Below are 20,466 nucleotides of genomic sequence, written 5' to 3'. Positions count from 1 at the left end.
TCTAGACTACTAATTAAATTTTGGCATATGTATTCAACTGACTGCATTTTTCTGCCATCAGAATTACTGCCTGAGTGATTTTATGGTTGTGGTCTTTGTTAAAAGAAATTGTATGGAAATGTAAATGTGGACATTCCAAATTTCATCATTTTGGGCACCTTTATCAGAAGATGGAAAACATCAGAATAATTTCTTAGCCCTTAATTACCAATAAAGTTAATCACCATTGTGTGTAGAAAGCCTTAGAAAATGAGCAGGTGAATGACCAGTCATATTAAATAGTGCTGCAAAATTAGTTTAAAAGAAAATGCAAATATTTAGAAATTTAGAACCATAAAAACTTATTTATTGAAAGAAATAATGTTTACTGAATACCTTTACCTAGCTAGTAACCTGTTGCCCAAAATAATCATTAACGAATATATAGGGAAAAAAATATGAAACTAGGTAGCTATGTACTCTTTGGGCTTCTAGCAACCTAGAACTCAGTGACTTCGTAAATCCAGAGTCTTTATTTTTGTTTTCAAATTAGTTTTCTGTCTATTGCAGACTGCTATGTCAACACATGTGTCCTTTGTTGGAACAATAGCCTGAAACAACTCTTTTTAGATTCAAACCTATGAGGGCGTATTATATTATGTATTCCTAAACCCTATAAATTCTTGAAATTGTAACTTTTCTTTCTCTGACACAGCTATTACTTGTGGCCCCCCTCCAGCAGTGCTGTATGGGAAGGTGGAAGGCTCTGATTTTCGTTGGGGTGCTAGTGTGAGTTACAGCTGTGCAGAAGGCTACCAGCTGTCCAACACAGCCATTCTCTCCTGCGAAGGGCGAGGAGTGTGGCGGGGAGACGTCCCACAATGTTTGCGTAAGTTTTCAGGGTACACTTGTGTGGGGCTTCACCAAAGCTACAATTGGTTCTCTTGGGCTACAGTCACAGAATCGCAATTTAAAAATGACTCAGCTGCATCAAGTAATATATGAATTACTGCAGGATTCTCCATTCTTGTACCAAAGAGCTTACCTTGATATGAAATTTGAGTGTCTGTGCCCATTAAAGATCACAGTCTTCTTCCTTTCCCCCGAAGTCACCCCAATCTCTTGTTACCCAATTGCACCCATCACTGATAATCCTATTGGTTGTTCTGAATTTGACTTGTGATCATGACTGGAATATTCCCTTACACTTTTCCTTTTATTTTCTTCCCTGTTTCCTTTTCCATTAACAGGTGAAAACAAGGATGCTAACCCTTAAGCTCATAGCTCATAGCTTTTCTAAGCATTTTTTTCTTTCTGAAGGCGAGTACATACCCTCATATCTTGCTTGTATTTATTTTTCAGCATTTTCTAAATCTGTCAACTCAACTCTTTGAGCACTTGAAATCTTGTTAGGACCCTGATAAACATTTTCCCTTTTATCTAAATGAGGCAAAAATTTCCAACCTACTCATTTGAGTGTGTGAAATGTGGAAAAATTGTTTTATTTTTAAGCATTGCAATATTGCATTGTCTAGTTCAGGATTATTTTGTCATCCACATCTAATCAATATTTAAGTATCTCATTTAAAAGCTCTATTTTTCCAGGTTAAGTTCTACACTTACAATAGCTATAACAGTGACAATTTATTTTAAATTGTTGTCAAGGATTTAGGAGATCTACAGTCCTACACAGATAAATGAACAGAGCATTTCCACTCATATCCAATATGCCTGCCTTGCGCATAAAATGATGTAGCATACTTCAGGTTAAAGCATGTACAGATTTTAATACGCTTTTTTCTTTCCATTTCTATGTATCAGCTGTATTTTGTGGTGATCCTGGTACTCCCGCAGAAGGACGCCTCAATGGAAAAAGTTTCACCTACAGATCTGAAGTTAGCTTCCAGTGCAGACCTCCTTTTATTCTGATAGGCTCTTCAAGAAGATTCTGTCAAGCAGATGGCACTTGGAGTGGAATTCAGCCAACATGCATTGGTAAGAAACTACCACTAATGCTTGTTCTACTGATAATATTCTTGAAAAAATATTACACTATCATAAATCTAGCAATTAGCTATCCAAGTATAGAAAAGATCTTTGTAATATAAAAATAAGTAGTTTAATAAGGTTATATTTTGAGTATAAATACTATAGGATAAACACAATCACATATGAAGCCATTTGTATATTTACAGGGTTGTTTGTCTGCTGAAAATGCATAACGTCAGTAAGTGCAAGTGCATAAATTTGTTCCATCTATTTTTAGAATCTCTTGGATATGCAGTAGACTGTGGCAGATTAAAGACCAGATTTTTTCACTGGAGAGTTAAAGGCATTTTTCAGAATCGATCCTAAATCAAAGTGTTTTCGACTTTGTGAACATGGCTTGTACAGCTCTGATCTTTTGAAATTCTGATTAATTCCCAAATACTCTCAGTTTCTCATTGACTGCTGTACAACTGGTGGGATTTTAGCATGTTGTATCAAGGTGCCAATCAGATTGGCACCTTTAACTCTCACTGGCATCACAATTTGATCCCATTTCAGGTGACTTGCTAGAGAAAATTAGTTAATTTTATAATAAAAAAAATTCTCTTTGATATTTCTAAACAACCATATTCAGATGTAGATTGTAGGCTGTTTATATATTTTGTCATGGCTGAGATATTGGCTGTGTGAAAGAGCTGGGCACTCTGAAAAAAGATTGTAAAGTAAAGTAAAGTTCCTGAGCTGTTCAAGCATCTCAACATCAGGAGCATGTTTGCTTTTCATTCTTACACTTTAGGTCAACATCCACCTAACTTTTGAAGCCTTTGGTAAATATCAGTCCAGTTGAATTTTTATGCTTTACTGATGGTCAATATTGAAAATGGGAGTAGGCCAAAAGTGAAATGAAATAACACAGTTTTGTAAATTATAAGTTCAATTTTTGCTCTACAGAAAACTAAAAATTGTTACACGTGAAGTATGTGTTCTTCATAATTCAGTGTCAGCACACAGCAGACTCGGTTGCCAAGAGAGAATCACATACTACAGCAAAATTCATTGGATGAAGTTTTGTGCTTCTGACTGGTGGATATGACTGGGCAACCCCAAAGCCACCACCAGAATATGAGCATTACTGAATGAAAAAATAGTTCCAGGCTGCTTTAAATTACTCTCATGAAACAGAACAATGATTTTTAATCTGTTGGCATGTGCTTTTCTCATTGAGTGAAATTTTATTCTCCAGCAACAACTGAGGTGGTCCTCCATTAGAAAAATGCTTTCTTTGTGGCATAGAAAAGAAGCCTATACAAAAATAAAAAGTATTTCCTTGCTATAAGAAAGCAAGCTGATTATGGGTTTGGAGTTTTTATTTTGACAGATTTTTTGTGTTTGAGAAGTTCTGGTTGTTTTATTTTGGGGGTGTTTTTCTTTTTTTAGGAATACTTATCATTAAGCTATTCATTTGAAATAAAGAAATTATAAAATTTTCTAAAGATTTGTCTATGCATTCCAATTGAATTGTGAGTAGTGAAATATACTATGGATTAAAAGAGATTTAAAAGGATATGATTGCTAAAAATTAATGCAACACTAACTGTAAAGTCTGCACTACCAGAAATACCTGCAAAAACATTTAAAAAAAATGACAACATGCTGAAACAAATTACTATGATATACTTGGTAATTTTGTTGGAAATACTAGTGTAATATACAGAAAAACACACCTTCAACTAAGAATTGAATTCTTGTCATCACTAGACGTTGATGGAATGATTTAATCTTTGCAAACACTTTTAGAGTCTTTTTTCATACCTTAATAATATGTGTTTCCCATTTTCCATTAGATCCAGCTCACAATACATGTACAGACCCTGGTACTCCACATTTTGGAATACAAAACAGTTCCAGAGGTTATGAGGTAATTTTTAAATTATTATTTATCAGCTTTCTAAAGTGAAAATGTATTTAATAATTACATCAGAAATTTAATGAGAAACATTTTATGTAGTCTCAAATGTCTGATGCAAACCTTGAGAAATTTCCACCCTCTTTTTAATAAAAACTCATTCTTCTTGCCAAGCTTCTTTTAAAACATTCAGCTTAAAGAAAGAACTTCTAACCCTGAAATACATCATGCATTCAATCCTTTAGGAGACTTCAGTATGGAAGGCTATAAATTGATTACTTAATATGATATGACATAATATAATTACCTTGCTTTATTATAATAATTCCTTCATACATTGATGAATAGTCAGTAAATACCTAACAGCCGAAGACCTGTGTGATTCAAAAGCCATGTAGTCCTTGACAAAAAGTCAGCAAGTGGCTTTTTAAATTAGAAATCCATGTTATATTTTATTCAGAGAAGATAAAATTATTCTGTGTTGTGTCCAGGTTCTCAGTGATGAATATCCTCTCTATAATTTCCAAATTCCTCACAGGTGGTTAGTTCAACAAGTGAGAGGCAGAAAAGTGACTGAGGAAATAACCGTAGATGCAACAATGACCAATCCCCAGTCATTATATAGACTGATAAACTTTATGTGGATAGATCTTTCAGGTATAAATATGTGTGACTGAAATTTAAAATAAGTTCTTTTGGGGTTTGCTGCTTATTTCTGAGCCTAGGGCAATGTGCCCATTGTGACCAAATTAGTAGAACCATTTTCCAAAACGTCCTTTCTGTAAGCTCCTCTGATTCCTCTCTCTCCTACAATTTTCTGTCTTTTGTTGCTGTGGCTGTCAGCTCTTTTCTTCACCCTCTGCTCCTGCCTGGCTCACAGATACTGAGGCAATAAACCCTGAGCCACATCCTGTGGCCTTACCCAAGGCCATTCTGCTTCCAGTAAGGTGCAGCTGCCTTTCCGATGTCTCATCTTGATCCTGTACAAGTCCCCATCTTCTCTTTAAAAACAACTCCAAGCTTTGCACCTTCTTTTAACAGGGGGTTGTTTTCTTTTTTCTTCCCCTTTTATCTGCCTCACAGTTGTCTTTAATAATTGTACTGGCCAATTCACTGTTCTACTGTCTGTTATTCATGTCTGTATAGACTGATCTTCTCTTCCCATTCACCTCTAGAGGCCATTGTAGGTTCCTCTGTTGTGCATTGTCTTTCTCCAGTATGTGCTCACTGTCAGAGTGCTAACTTGTACCACAACATGGAGACTTCTCTCTTGTGGCTACAGAACTAGATTTTGGGGGACTTCATACATTATTCAAGGGCTTCCTGTTTGTATTACATAGCCAAGCTTTTATAAAACACTTTTCAGCAATCTTTCCTCATTATAGTACAGTGTGATAACTGGCAGCCAATCTTTGTAGGGTTTTCCCATCTACCAGCATCCTGTCTTGCCCCATTCATTCTTGTGCTTGCCTACAGTGTGACTTATAAATAGCCCCAATGTTTTTCATCCAAGTATTATACAAAGAGCATTCTTCTTTCATTTTAAATTTTACCAGTAGAATGAAAAAGCAGTATAGCTCTTTAACTGCCTTGAACCTCTTTTACTTTTTGCTTGATCTTTTGGAACTCTGAGAAAAGATTTGCATCTCGTTATTACTGACAGATAGCAGAATTGGCACAAGTAAGATGACTTAGACTCAAGACTAGCCACACACTGTTCTGCTCCCCATGAAAGACATACTGCATGTCCTTGACAGGATAGAGAGAATAATATGTTTAAAAAATAGAAATACATAAATCTACAAAGCCATATCACTAATATGACCTTTAAAAACATCCGCGATTTTCCCAAGCTACATCTGGAAAAAATGGCGTGCATTTGCTCAACATCTGTCACAATAAGCAGGTTTATATAATTGAGTGCATAGATAGCAGGTAGCTACTTTTGAAGCTGCTAATTTATAATTTTTATTGAAGTCCTTCTATCACATTTGCAGTGCAGAGCTATCTGCCTTTCTGTAACTGCAAGCTCTTACTAATACACTTTGATCACTGCTCATTTGCAACTTGTCTGTGAGATATGTTACTTCATTAAAGTAATATAATTTCCAACAATGTGAATTTTGTCTAATTTATTTATTTATTTACTTATTATGACAAGTTTATTTTAACCAAAACAAAAGTAATTCTTTACTGATTAGCCCCATATCATTAAATTACTTGGCCTGGAGTTACATTTTGGTTACTTTTGTCAGTATCATCAATATGTTCATTTTACTAGAACTCTCCACACAATCTCTTTCTCATCTCAGGAAGATTCTTTCTCACCTGCAATTTTGTTTGTAGTGTACATGCATTTCTATTCCCAGTTGAAATTTAAAGAGTATTTTCTGAGATATTTTTACCTTTTCTTTTGAGAAAGATCATATCATATTTGGCCATAGGAATGTTTTCCATGATTCACTCTGCTAGTTGAACATCTCAAATAAAACTTAATAGTAATAAATGCAGTGTAAGAAGTTTGCACCTGGAGTTTTCTCTAGTGAATGTATTTGTAGATGAAACAGTTCTTTATAGTTTTTTCTTTTCATTCTAAAAACCCTCATACTTAGTCAAATTCACACAACGAAAAACCTTTGAAAGTGACTTTATGGTCTATCAAAATATAGGCAGTGATAGATACAAAAGAGAGGTATCTCAGGCATTTAGTTTGCTTCTCTCACACTGAAAAACTAATCAGCAGAAATGTATTAATGTAATGATTTTCCATGTGAACAGTTAGTATTTTTCCATATATTGCTTTTAAATAAGATCACGAAAGAATCAGTTCTTCAACTATTTCATCATGGTAAAAAAAAAAAAAAAGTGTAACTCTAGAAACTGTAAAAATAGCCAATTTTATTTTTGAAAAAACTGTATTAACTTACCACTGTCTTGACATCTGACTACACATGATGGATCCTTCTTCTGCCTAACATTCTGGTTTGATCCTTAGGTTGGGAGCACAGTCTATTTCAGATGCAGAAAAGGTTATCATATTCAGGGATCTACCACTCGTTCTTGTCTTGCTAACCTAACCTGGAGTGGCATACAATCTGAATGCATTCGTAAGTCTGGTTTCTATCCTAACTTAGAACAGGGTGCAATTTAAGAGTTACAAAGTGATACATGTGGAAATTCATGACAAACTATTTGCTACAAGAGATGAGTAGCTTTATCTAAATCATATTTTTAAATGTTTTATTTGTTGTTATTCCCTATTCAAAGACCAAAGGTATATTAATTTGAAGGAAGATTTTTCAGATTTTTTAAATGAAATTCACAATAATTTTATCAGTTTTACTCAAAAAATCTGTTATAGTTAACCTACTGCATTAGCTACTTCAATTAAGCTAGAAATAATTTTGTGTGTGTAATGGATTAATGAAGAATGGAAAGTGACCTGAAATATACATGGAAATATTTTGTTTCCTAGTATTTTGTGAATCATAAACTAGAACTCAGTAAAATCCATCTTTCCTGGGCTATGCATGGTTATGCAAATTACTTACAGCTCTGTGTGATGTGGAATATATCAAATAATTATTGTATTAAAATACAATTACCTAAGCTGAAGGTAATTCATTGCAATGACCTTAGATTCTTATCCTCTTTTAAATTAACTTTTGGTTGTTGTAAGTGAGTACTATGTGGTACAAAGAAAGAAGCATACTGAGTAACCAAATGTGTTATAGTTAATGCCTATGACAAAACGTACTTGTGAAACGTTTATTTCAATTGAATTGCATTTATTTATCACAGTAACCACTCTAATTTTCAGAACACAGATTGAAAATGATGCTTGAAGCTGTGACAGTACAATAATTCACAGGAACAATCATTGCATCATGTAAAATGGCATGTGCTTCCCCTCATTTTAACTGTTTTCTGATTCCTAGCATGATTTGATTTTGGTTTATTCTTTAAAAATACACAATAGTCTCATTTCAATCCCACAATAGTATAACTATACACTCTGAGTGTTACTTTTACAAGTAATAGCTACTTGACATTGCTAAAACTATCCAGAGTTGCCATGCATTTATTTCAAATTGGATTGTCTAATTCTATGGAAACTGCTTACCACTATGTTTTCTAACTGTAAAAACCCCTTTGCAGCTCATGCTTGCAGGCAGCCAGAAACACCAGCCCATGTAGATGTGAAAGCAATAGATCTTCCTACTTTAGGGTATACTTTGGTGTATACCTGTCAGCCAGGATTTTTTCTTGCTGGTGGATCAGAGCATCGGACATGTAAGCCAGATATGAAATGGACAGGAAAATCACCTATTTGTAAAAGTAAGTCATTACTCAAGTGATTTCATGGATACTACTGGGTTTGAATTAATTTTCCCTGAAATTTTTGTTTTATTTAGTAGTACTAATTTTTTCCACTTACTGTTTAATGACGCACTTGGAACAACAGCTTTTATTTTATGAAAGAAATAGTGATGAAATCGAAGTGAACATAACACCTAGAACTCATGGAAGAGGAAAAGGTGTGCAAGTGCACAGACACACATACATCTTTACCCCTAACAACAGTTAACACAACCTAAACAATATTGAGTACTATTTTAGCTGCATTTATCTTTATGTCACAGTTTGAAATAGTATTTCAATGTATTTAGTGCTTAATATATGATTTTCTGTAAGAACAAGAAAAGTTATTTAATATCCTAGCTTTTAGATTCATGGAGGTATACTTTTAGCCTAAGGAAATTTTATAAATTAAAAATGTGAAAAAAAAGAAAAAAAGTCTCTTCGCTATAATCCACTTTTATATCACTGTAGTGATAAAACTTTTTTATAGTTTTCTAGAGTAAATCCAAGTATACAGTTATGAGGTCTGAATTTGCTCTTCACATGCAAATCAACATGGCTGTTAGTTCTCAATTCATAAAAAACAAAACAAAAAGATTTGAATATGAATGGAGGAAAAATAGATGCCATGGGAAAGTTTTTGCAGTATGATTTTTAATTTAAATTTAATAAAGTGTCCTGAATAGTTATGATGTTTGAGCAATATTTATTTTTCTTTAATTTATGGGCAGACTGCCTTGATTCAGCGTTGTCATTTCGTCTACATATCAGAATTTATCTTTATTCTGTGTGTCTAAAGGATGATTTTTCATAGATAGTGTATCATTAATAATTTGAGAAAAAATTATTTTTTGGTTTTTTTTTTTGTTATTTTATTTATTGAAGATAAAATGCACTAAAGATTTCTCTAAAGTTACAGTCTTTAGGTACAATTCTCATTGAGAATCCTATACTTTTTGTACTTTCTTAGCACGTGATCAGTCGAATTAGTGAATTTCTGCTCCTAAAGAGAAAAAAAAACCCAGTATGTAAGACCAAGTCTTCCAATGGGACACTATCCTTTCTAATGTGCCAAATAATGAGTCCATAACTTGATCAGAATCAATGGACTTAACTTTTCTGAGTGTACCAGAAATATAGCTAATTGCACTTTTTAATTCAAAAATTGTGACCCTTTCCCATGATATCTGATCCTGTTATATCAATCAAGCTATCTGGCTCTTGCTGGTTTGTGTCATAAACCAGTGAATCAGTCTTTCCTAACACAATTTTTACTATATTTACAATACTATTATTCATAATTAGATATAGTATTGTCCCTTCTATAAGGCTCTCTTTTATAGCACTGGGACTGATATAAACATTTTAGCCCTAAATGTATGAGATACTTAGCTAGCCAGACAGTTTTCCACAGTAAAAATATTAATTACCTAAATAATTTTCTGATATTTTTGGGCAAGTGGATAGGTTAAACATGTAAAGTATCCAAGTTATTTCTGTTTTTAAGTGAATCTATTGGATAAAAGATGATTGCATCCAACAGGTATTGTTTTAACATTTTATTAAAAAAGTACAAAATCCACACAAATATGTTCATGAAAATGATAATTTGTCTTTTTACTTGTAGGTAAAGGAGTGAGAGAAGTTAATGAAACAATAACTAAAACTCCAGGTTTGTATACAAGAAGAGCTTTAGATCTAAATAAATTAAATTGATTTACACCCAAGATTGTTATGGATAATAAAACTATTTCAAATATTTTAGTGAAGTATTTGTTACTAATTTCTAAGGAATATAAATGTTGAGGTCTTTCATAATAACAGGTGACATGTGAAACCTAGACAATGAAATTCTTTCACAAAGAACTTTCTTAAAATTTCTATAGTGCCAATTTTGTGAATTGCACAAAATCTCTTCTCAAACAGACAAAAGAAGTTTATTACAGAAACCTCAGATTTGATGTAGTGTTATATCAGAGAGATTGCTATAATGGAGAGCCTTATAATGACTGTATACTATAATTGCAAGGCTTAGTTTCAGTCAAAGTTCTGCCCTTCACATTGCAAGTGTTGTAAGACATATAAAAACCCCACCCCAAAACCAGTTTTGGAATTATTCTTGGCCATCATTTCACATAAACTCTCCATGTACTCCAATATAAGATTTCCAAAACAATGTGGACCAGCAGACAGGTGGTAAGGCAGGCAAACATTACTGTTTGTACTGTTTGTACTCATGAACATGTATGCAGTTAACCTATTCCTCCTGCCAGTAATAAAATAGACATATGCATCTGAGAAATCCTCATTCAGAAAATAAAAGTCCTAATTTTGTTTATTAACTTATTCAACAGTAAGCAGAGTTTTCACAAAATAAATGAGCCTGCAATTCTTTATTTTGATTTTTAGCAAAGATGCAGGGAAAATAAGATTTATGATTCACACTCATGGCAATTCACAGAAGGACTCTGTAGAGTAGATGGGATAAAAAGGTATTTCTGCTAATAATTAACCTTTCTGGAGAGTTATTAGTGAGAGTGTCAGGTGAATCCATAAATGAGTTCTTCTGAAACACATTACTTGTACAGACTCACAATAAAAGAAGATATAGTGTTTGTTCATTGTAATCAATATACAGTCTTCCTTTTTTGGAGGCTTCACCTCACCAAACCCCTAAGGTATGCATTAATCTGCTACCACGCAGGTTTTGAAGTTTCAGTGCCAAATTAAAATGTAGACCTAGTTTCCAAATATATTCACTATGCAGAGTGTCAGTATAAATTCACATAATGTCATGTCCTTTATAACTAGTTTTTATAAGTACTATTTAAAAGGTATTAAAAAAGAATTAAATGCTATTATTGAAAGTGCCAAAAATAGTAAACAGAAAAGTGAAACTGTAACAAATACCAGTAATTAAAAAGTTTTAAGTCATTTTCAAAAAACAGCTGTGCACTATTATTATGTGGTTTAAAAGTGTTAATTCTCTTTATTATAGAACATTAGGTATTTTGAAACACTTTCTTTACCTTGTTATGTTGACTTTTGATACAATCTGCTTTGCTGCTATCTGTATTTTGAATAGAATTAAGTTAATATCGGTAAACTACAGTTTCTGTAACAGAATAGATTCATGTTCTGGTTTTTCGCCTTTAGACAACTGAATGCAAGTTATATTTATTGGTTTGTTGGGGTTTTGTTTGTTTGTTTGTTTGGGTTTTTGGCAGAGCTAATGTCTTCATAAGCAATAGTAAACATTTTTACACGACTAAGTTGCAACTAAAGGATTCTTACAATATCCATGTGAGAATTAAGAACTGTATTACTCTGTTTGGTTTCCACTGTTTTCACTGCTTTGTATAGCCTTCAAAATAATATTTAGGAAGCTGTTTTAATGAGTAGCGATGGATTTCCCAATTGTCATGTCCTGAGAACAATCAATGCAGTCAGTGCAGGATTAGAATACTAATAGCCAGTTCATTCTACTATTTTGCGTTTGTCCACAGGGAGTGGGACCTTGTAAGTGCTCAGCACAATCGTCTCAGAGCCTCTCCAAAGCAGCATCCCTGGGGACTGCAGCACTTATGTTTTAATGTTTAAAAAATCATGGCTGGGGAAGCAGTAATACAATTTTTTTCCCCCTGCTGATTCTGTTCATATGCAAATGCAAACTCTGCAAACACTGAGTCAGTGGAACTGTTTTGAAAAGCTTAACAGCTATTATTGATAGAGTTGTTAGACAAACTATGTTCTGAAGATGGAATGTGGTGAAAGTATGGAGTCCTTTATGAAAGTATGGCATCCTTTATAAAAATCTTACATAGTACCTCTCTGGGTCATACCATTAATAGTAGATGTTCCCCTTCATTAGAATATGTCAGACACACAACTTTGGTTAAAAATATAGACAAATAAAAATAATTTTAATATTTCTTTTTAGAATACCAAGTTTCAAATTTAGCTATGTCACTATTTTAGAAGAAATGAAAGAGAAGAGTCTGAAAGACCCTTTACAGAATCCATGTATTTGCAGAAATTATAGAAATTCTAAGGACATACATTGTGACATACCAATTGAAATGTAATGCTACAGATTTTTGGTAGTAAGTTGAGGTGACCTTGTGTAAAGCCCCACTGACTTTTACTTAGGAAATGGATCACTTCCAGTTATTCAAAGCCATTACGCTCAAAGGCATTTAATAGTCCTCTGCTCATTTAGAATCCAGTGATAGAACCAATAACATGCTAATGACGTTTTCAAATCATTCCACACTGAGCTTGAACATTTGCTTGTGACTTTTGCACGACTTTAAGGCAAAAGATATGGAAGAAGTTATTTATCCTTAATCAACAGCTAATCAGCTTTCTGATTTCCAGATGTCTTGCATGTCAAGTATTATTGACCTGGGTTTCTTTCTTTATTCATTTTTGCAATAAGTGATTAGGTAGAGGAGGAAATAGCCATGGAATTTTTAAAAATGGATACAGAGAATACCTGCACTGATGAATTTCCTTCAATAAAGACAGCTGCTTATATGTGCTCAGAGTTTGACAAAATGCAAAAAAAACCCCAAACAATTATTTAATTTAATATTTTAATGAGAAGAGTGTTGAAACACTTCTAATGTCAGTCTTTAGTTATTTAGAAAGTATCATTTGTAGTGGTCATGGATAGTAGGGGTGAATTTTAGTACTTGCTAGGGCTGTTATTTTGTCAAGATATGATGTGATTAGTTAAAACAATTTAAAATATGACATCTAATACCCAAATAGTTTTTTTCTGTAGAGAGGAAAGATAACAATCGCATAAAATAACTAATCCAAATGCATATACCTCCAATAACTCATGCTTCATTTTGTAGGATTTTTACTTCAGACAGTTCAAACTGCAGTTGTTGAGAAACGGCAGTTTATTTTAAATTTAAAAAAGTTTCATTCTTTGAAAACTTCATTGTTCATAGATGCAGTAATATTGTGTGGAAAAAAGCTTTGAAGTCTAAAAATGACTGATAAAACTGTACCAGAAATTCAGTCAATTCAGCTGACTGTTCATTCATACTCAGTTCAAAATCGTACAGTGCCGCTTCAATAGATCCATGAAACAAAAGGGATGGCCTAAGACAGTGTTTCCTTGCAGGAATCTCTGGTTTCAGAATACCTTTTCTTTTTTTTCCTCATACCTTAATGGTACAGGGCTTTAGAGGAGGAGTCTATTGTTTTTCATAGTCTTGAGGACTTTTGCTGAATCACACAAGCTATAAAGTGTGAGGTTATTTGAGAATGTGTACCATGATGGACAGGTGTTGTATATTACAAGCAAATGTCTGGAAAGGTTATTAGATATATTGTCTGTATTGTTGTTCAGATTTTTGCTATAATACCTCCTTAGAACAGTGTATCGATTTCTAAAAAAATTACGAGCATAAGTATGGCTAGAAAGATTGTTATTTCACTGTAGTTTACTTCTTCATTTCTTTCCTCCCCCCTTCCCCCCCACTTCTTTTTAGTTCCTTCAGATGTGTTTTTTATAAATTCGCTATGGAAAGGGTTTTATGAATATTCAGGAAAAAGACAGCCTGCTACTCTCACTGTTGATTGGTTCAATACTACAAGCAGCAAAGTGAATGCCACATTCATTGAGGCATCCAACATACAGCTCAAACTATCAGGTAGGTTCAGAATTTGGTGTTAAAGAAGTTCTTATAATTTTTTTTCAATCTGTTCAGTTTTAATGCATTTTCATTCAAATGGAAAATGAAACAAAAACTATATTTTTGCTAAAAATAATTTTTTTTGCAAAAGGAAACGCTTTAATGAAATGGTCTGCACAGCTTCTGTCACTTCATGTTCGGTCACCCATCTATTTAAGCCATTATATTTCAAATAGATATTGAGGAAGGGTTTATTAATCTCAGACTGTTGGATAGCATTGGTGTGTTGAACTCACAGGAAATACTGAAGTAGCAGACAAAATGTACATAGGCATATTAAGAATTGCAAAGCTGGAAAGCTCAATTAATCAATAGTGATTAATATCTGCCTTTAAACAATGTGGTATTAATAATAGTATAGCATAATATAGGCATAGATAATTAAATAACATCATAAATTATGCATACCTTATAATCAACATCATGCATTCCTTTTTGCTAATGTAACTGTAGTTCAGAATTAGCCTTTCACCACAGTTCTATTGAAAAGAACATTATCAGCTATCACTATATTTTAAGGTCAAGAGTTCAGAGAGAACTGCAGTACCTGGTTGCCAAAGAGGAATTTTTTTAATGCAATACTGATATCTACTGTAGCAATATACTGTAGTAATGTCAGTAAAATCCATTTTTTCCCAGATCAAGGAAATTCCAGGAAAGTAGTTCTGAATTCCTGAAATACAGTGTAAAAACACAACTGCCCTATTATGTATAAAATTAAATTATACAGATCTATCTTTGCATATTCTTATCAAGTAGGGTGAGGCAAAAGGTCAGTTAAATAAGATCCAGCCTTAAATCTTGAGGTTTTTCATGTTACGAAATTCTTTTGTTACACAATGTTTTCTAAAAACTGTTTTAGTTCTAAAGTGACATAACTAGATTTTAAGGGCTATTTGAACAAACTCGTTGAAAATTTGTTTAAAAGGTATGTCTTGCCTCCTTTATTTTAATAGGTGTTTACAAGAAGGAAGAAGCCCATCTGCTCTTGAAAGCTTTTCAAATTAAAGGACCAAGTGACATTTTTGTAAGCAAGTATGAAAACGACAACTGGGCACTAGATGGTTATGTAAGTACCCAGGTTGCCGTGGATAAAGATGACTGAGATTAAATTCTGAAGTAATTTGTGATTCTCTATGCAAATATATCCATTTTTTTGTCTTATGAATATGTAATCCAGCACTCTGGATCTCAGTGTAGAGATTGGATTACCATTCTCTTTCAGAAGTGTGTGTACAAACTTCTATCTACTGTACTCTGATTAGAATTTTTAGAATATAAAACGGAAAGAGGAGTGAATCAGCATATTTTGCCATGGTTTTGCCTTGTTTCCTTAGATGAGAGTGTAATTTTACCCTTAGTAATATTGTCCTTTTTTGGTTTTGTAAATAGCTCACTGTAATAAAAGTACACCTAATCTTGAAGGAAAACAGTGTTTTTCATTTTGCATTTCTTCTTTCTGCCTCATGATAATTTCTATGGAAATAACTTAAATCTGACAATTCAGCAGGCTTCTATATTTGCATACCAATTCAATTATGAGTATGGCATTTCAAGAATTTTAAAACCCAGGTATATACATTAGGTATTTTTAAAACATTCCAGGTGTTATTTTGAATACCATTGCAAATAAATAAAATAAAACATTTGACATGATAAATATTGTATCAGCACGGAAAAGTCACTACTATTTTAAAGGCTAAGTGTGAAAATCTGTGCTCCATATTATCTAGTCTGAGTCACAAAAATCTGGCTAAATGTTATTTATTAATTTCAGAAAACCTTTTTTCTGTTTCAACATATTCTAGGTATCCTCAGGGCTTGAAAGAGGAGTTTTTACTTATCAAGGTGATATACATGGAAAAGACTTTGGAAAATTTATGCTCCAAAGACAAGGTACATGCTTTCATAGATCTTAAATATGTATCATCTTTTGGGGTCTTGCAAGAATGAATTCAAAGAATTACTCAGCTATTTAGATGAACTAGGCATGTTTATTTTACACTACTCCTATTACAAAACATTACCAAATATTCATATTTGAAATACACAGTTCAAATCCTAATTTAACTCTGCTTAACACATTACTATCACAGGTTTTCAAGTGTAGCAACCTAATAAGTACAGGATGCTCTTAAAGAGATTGCCATTGCAAGCGCTTGCATTTGTTTTTGAAAGTACCAGGGATATTATGCAATGCAAACATGTTTCCTGCTTAAATTGTAGTCAGAATCATATAAGAAATTAAAAGGACAGAATCAACCCTAATTTTAACAGTGTTGTTTGGAGAGTCCCTGTTGCTGGTGAATGTTTTCAGAATGTATGTGTATTTGGACAGAAATTTACTTTACTGTCAAAAATATTAAATAAGTGTCTGAGGTATGTATTAGAGCTATGGGCTCAAGTGCTCTAGCAGCTGGTATAAGACTAATTATTTTGCTCATAAAATAATTTTATCATAAAAACTAAAGTATTTACTTATGAAATATTCACTCATAAAACATTTTTGGCAAATACTAAGTGTAGGCATCTGCATTTCCTGATCCTGGAACTACAGCAAAGTGGTCAAAGCACAGTATATACACAGAGAAGTACTGGTTTAGGAAGAGGAGACAGCCTAGCCAATATCTCTATGACAGACTGTATGTACTTCTTACAAATTGCCTTGGTTCCATTAGCTTCACTGCTGCTGTACCCAGTGCTCTTTAGAGTTCTGTTGAATCGCTTTTGTACTTGTTTGCTCTATTAAGTACTGTAATAGCAATTATGCTGTGGATTTGGTCATCTTGGCCATCTCTTAAATTGCTAAGTATGTTTAGTGACTAGGGACAGAAACCCATCTCTTCAGAGTCCCAGCCTAAGAACTGCCAATTATTGAAGCCGAATGCAAATTCAAGCTTCAGAATAAACTCTTGTGTAGGACAGATTATGTGGCTGCCGGTACTTTCATGTAATCTTTACTACAGTATATCTAAGGTGCTTTTGCTTTTTGATTTTAGCTATCATACTGTAAAAGCAGAGCATCAACATTTGTTCAAACATGTTTCTATTAAGCAGCCTTTGTTAGCTTGAAACAGTAAGAATGTGGTTTGTTGTTTCAGTTTGGGGGGAATGTATATTTGTATTTGCTATTATTTTAAGCAAGATCAAAAAATATACCCATGGTTTGCCAGCTATCGAAAATAAAAGCTTGATTCTATGTGAAATTAATAACTCATAGTGGTAATTGAAGAATAAGCAGAAAGTTAAACAGAGAATTCTCTGGTGGATATATTCTACAGTAGTGGACAATATTGTTGATATCACCCTTTAGAGCTGTGATGAAGGACATCAGTTTGTATAAGGCTAGTAAGGAGCTGGAGTTAATCCAAGTTAATTCTGCATTCCTGGACTGAGGACCTCTCATCTTCAGCTTTGACATCCTGGTGGAGAGCTTGCTGCAAATGTCGACACCATCTCTTTTACAAGATTGCTAAATAGGCACTGATTTTCTATAAATTGCTTATTCTTTATTGAATAATTAAGAGCCAAAAGGAAACAGCAAATTTCCATCCAATACACGTCATATTTGTCAATACCCTCTTATATTCAAGTGTAATTTGCTTTTGTTTTTAAATCTATTCTGTTCATTAATATTTTGTTGAAATGATGATCTCATATATCCTCTATCTGAAGACTTAACATATTTCTGATTTTTAAGTTTAATTATTTACTGCCTTTACAGTAAGCCAAAAGTGTACATAAACTGGTGCATACATAAAGCAGGGTGAAATTCTCCATCTGCAAGCATATTTCAAAGGCAGCATTTATGGCGAACTACTTGGTCAAATGGGAAAGACTAAGGTATTTTATGAATAATTTCCCATAACACAATGCTAGAGAAAGACTGGTCTCAGTGGGTATCACAGAATCACAGAATATTCTGAGTTGGAGGGCATCTGCAAGGAAAATCATGTCCAACTCTTAAATGAATGACTCATACAACAACCAAACCCACAGTGTTGGCATTATTAGAACTGTGCTCAAACAGCTGAGTATGCTTAGTCTTTGAACTTAGTGACATGAAAACAGAAAGAACTTTTCCTTCTTAGTGCTTTTTATCCTCTCTCAGAAACAATTTTGTTGTAGCCTTGGAAAACAATGCAAAGGACAAAGAAATCTGTTATAAGTCTGTTTAGAGAGCTAGAACTGTACCTGAGCCTTCTTAAAAGGCCCAAGTTGTGACACCAAATTATTTAAACTCTTTTGTCCAGTAATCTAATTTCTGAGGGCTTTTTGTCTGTTCGTTTATAGCAACTTGGTTTTTAAAAGGATGCAAGTCTGTGGCTAAGTTCAGTTTCAGCAATTGCTGAGTGCCTGTGCCTCAGCACTAATATTACAGAAGATGGTTATTCTAAAATCTTGTTCATTCCAATCTGGACACTTCTTTTAAAATTGTGTGAAAAGATGACTTTGTGAGAAGAGAAACCTTCTTCACAAAATTATTATTTTCCAGTATTTATTTTCTCTGGAGAAATAAAATTGCCCACCTCTTTTCTTTCTTCTAAGTACTTTTTGAATTGTCTATATTGATATAACATATTAACAAAAAATGAAATATGCATAAATAATTTGCATCTGTGTTATATTAGATCAATGTCTATGGAATACACATCCATTACTGGAAAATTAATCAACTCTTAAAAGTGTTGAATATCATGAGATGTGAGTTTTAAATTTCATTCTATAAATCGTCCTTCCTCTCCAGATCATTTCACAGAACTTCATCATTCACAAGAAAACTCTACATCTAAACAGGGTACTGAAAGTGTACCCTGAGAGCTCCAGAGAGAGCTCCACAATCTCTACAGCACAAACAGATAGCTGGAGTAATGAGCTATTTAACTGTTATTTAACACATGTCTACACCCAGTGAGGCACCTATTCAGAGACTTTGCTGTCCAGCAGGTTCAATCAGGTGGAGCTCCAGCCTATGTTGTTCCTTGGAAGCTGCTGATTTTCTTTCTGTGTTGGTACTTTTTTCTCTTAAATCCTTGACCTGCTAACCATCCTTGTCTCAGGAATTACTCTTAGGCATGTCATTCTACTTTTCTTAATCTTGCATGGCTTTTGCTGTCACATTTTCTCTGATTTGAACAGCATTTCTCTTAGTAAGACTGAGCCATGCTGTACAGATGCCAGTCAACTGAAACTCCGAGCTAGGAGCCAAAGGAGAAGTGCGTATGATAGATCCACATAATGATAAGAAAATACTCTTTAATCAGAGAATCATGGAATGGCTTTGGTCAGAAAGGCAGGATTGCCACCATGAGATCAGGTTGCACAGTATTTTCTTTTAAAAAGTATTATTTTCTATTAGGTATAAATGACAACACTTTTCGATCACCTCAATAATAAAAATACACAGCTTGTACATTAATGAATTCACTGTGCATTATCAAAATTGAATTCAGCTGACTGCTGCTGTTTTAGGAGGCTAAAGCCCAGTTATTACATGAACTGTTTAAAAAATCCCAAAAACATTTATAATCTTGCTGAACTTCCCTCTTTTAAATAACACATTTCCCAGTGACAAGATATGGCTGCTTTAATGAAAAGTAAATAAAATTATCTTTTGCATACATTTTGTATGTATATTTAGGTATTTCCACTTTTCTGTTTTTAGATGTGGTAGCAATTACTACCTTAGTTTGGGCAGTACAATAGTAATGCTGTCAGGAGAGTGAGAAAGTTCACATCAGGATATGTTTAATCACAAACAGATCTGAAAGTTATTATAATGAGTAGACCAGACCATGTTGAAATTATACTGAGTCTCATACATGACTGAAATTCAGATTATGCAAAACTGCAGTGAAGCTTTTTTTCCTAATGAAAAGCACATGCAATGCAGAGTCTGAACCTGGTCAACTCAAGGTTGAAACTCTCCAATTAAAGCTTGTAAACTTCAGTCAAAAATTTCTAGTTTGTTACCTTAAGCGTGGTACTTCAAAAACTGTAGAGATATAGAATATGTGATTATCTCCACTAGAAGTCCTATGTAAAGTATTAAATGTGAATCAGTTATCCAACATAGATAACTTAAAAGAAACTCTTTATGTGTAAATTTGTGCCTGATTTTAAATCTTGAGCTACACAATACTTTTTAAAATTAACTAAATAAACCAAAAAAGTCACACTGAAAGTAGTTTTTTAAAAATTTTATAGTTTTTCTGCTGCTTGTACATTTAAATATGTCTATCATATGTGGCATGATGATAGCTTTGAGATAGAATTTAAGACTTCATTAATCACACATATTTCTATTTGAAATTTGTATAAGAATTTGAATATTAATTCCAGATTTTTTTGGTGTAAGTTGACTTCAATGAATTTGACACTTTCCTTATTTTTATTAATTACTCCAAATAATGGAAAAAACAGCTGGAGATTGTGGTGGTATAGGATGAAGAAAGTGATAACTGAATGTGTTTGGTTGGGGTTTTTTTAGAGTATGTCACTTCTTCTAACCAATAAAAA

General features: G+C 33.4%; 1 protein-coding gene across 2 annotated transcripts in view; it reads left to right on the top strand.

The window, feature by feature from the left end:
• The window catches only part of CSMD1 (CUB and Sushi multiple domains 1), a 1,059,975-nt gene that overhangs the window by 1,031,247 nt on the left and 8,262 nt on the right, over positions 1-20,466 (top strand). The window contains exons 60-68 of one of the 2 annotated variants that reach the window (XM_074538178.1): positions 695-868; positions 1,801-1,974; positions 3,813-3,886; positions 6,870-6,981; positions 8,033-8,212; positions 9,864-9,908; positions 13,744-13,905; positions 14,904-15,016; positions 15,756-15,843. In XM_074538178.1, the coding sequence (XP_074394279.1) occupies positions 695-868; positions 1,801-1,974; positions 3,813-3,886; positions 6,870-6,981; positions 8,033-8,212; positions 9,864-9,908; positions 13,744-13,905; positions 14,904-15,016; positions 15,756-15,843 (1,122 nt within the window). The remainder of the gene's footprint in view (positions 1-694; positions 869-1,800; positions 1,975-3,812; positions 3,887-6,869; positions 6,982-8,032; positions 8,213-9,863; positions 9,909-13,743; positions 13,906-14,903; positions 15,017-15,755; positions 15,844-20,466) is intronic. The other variant, XM_074538179.1, reaches the window with a different exon arrangement.

The sequence above is a fragment of the Zonotrichia albicollis genome, chromosome 3 (assembly GCF_047830755.1).
Source record: "Zonotrichia albicollis isolate bZonAlb1 chromosome 3, bZonAlb1.hap1, whole genome shotgun sequence".
Lineage (NCBI taxonomy): Eukaryota > Metazoa > Chordata > Aves > Passeriformes > Passerellidae > Zonotrichia > Zonotrichia albicollis.
Note: the sequence above shows the minus strand (reverse complement) of the source record. Positions and strands in the feature narration are given on the sequence as shown.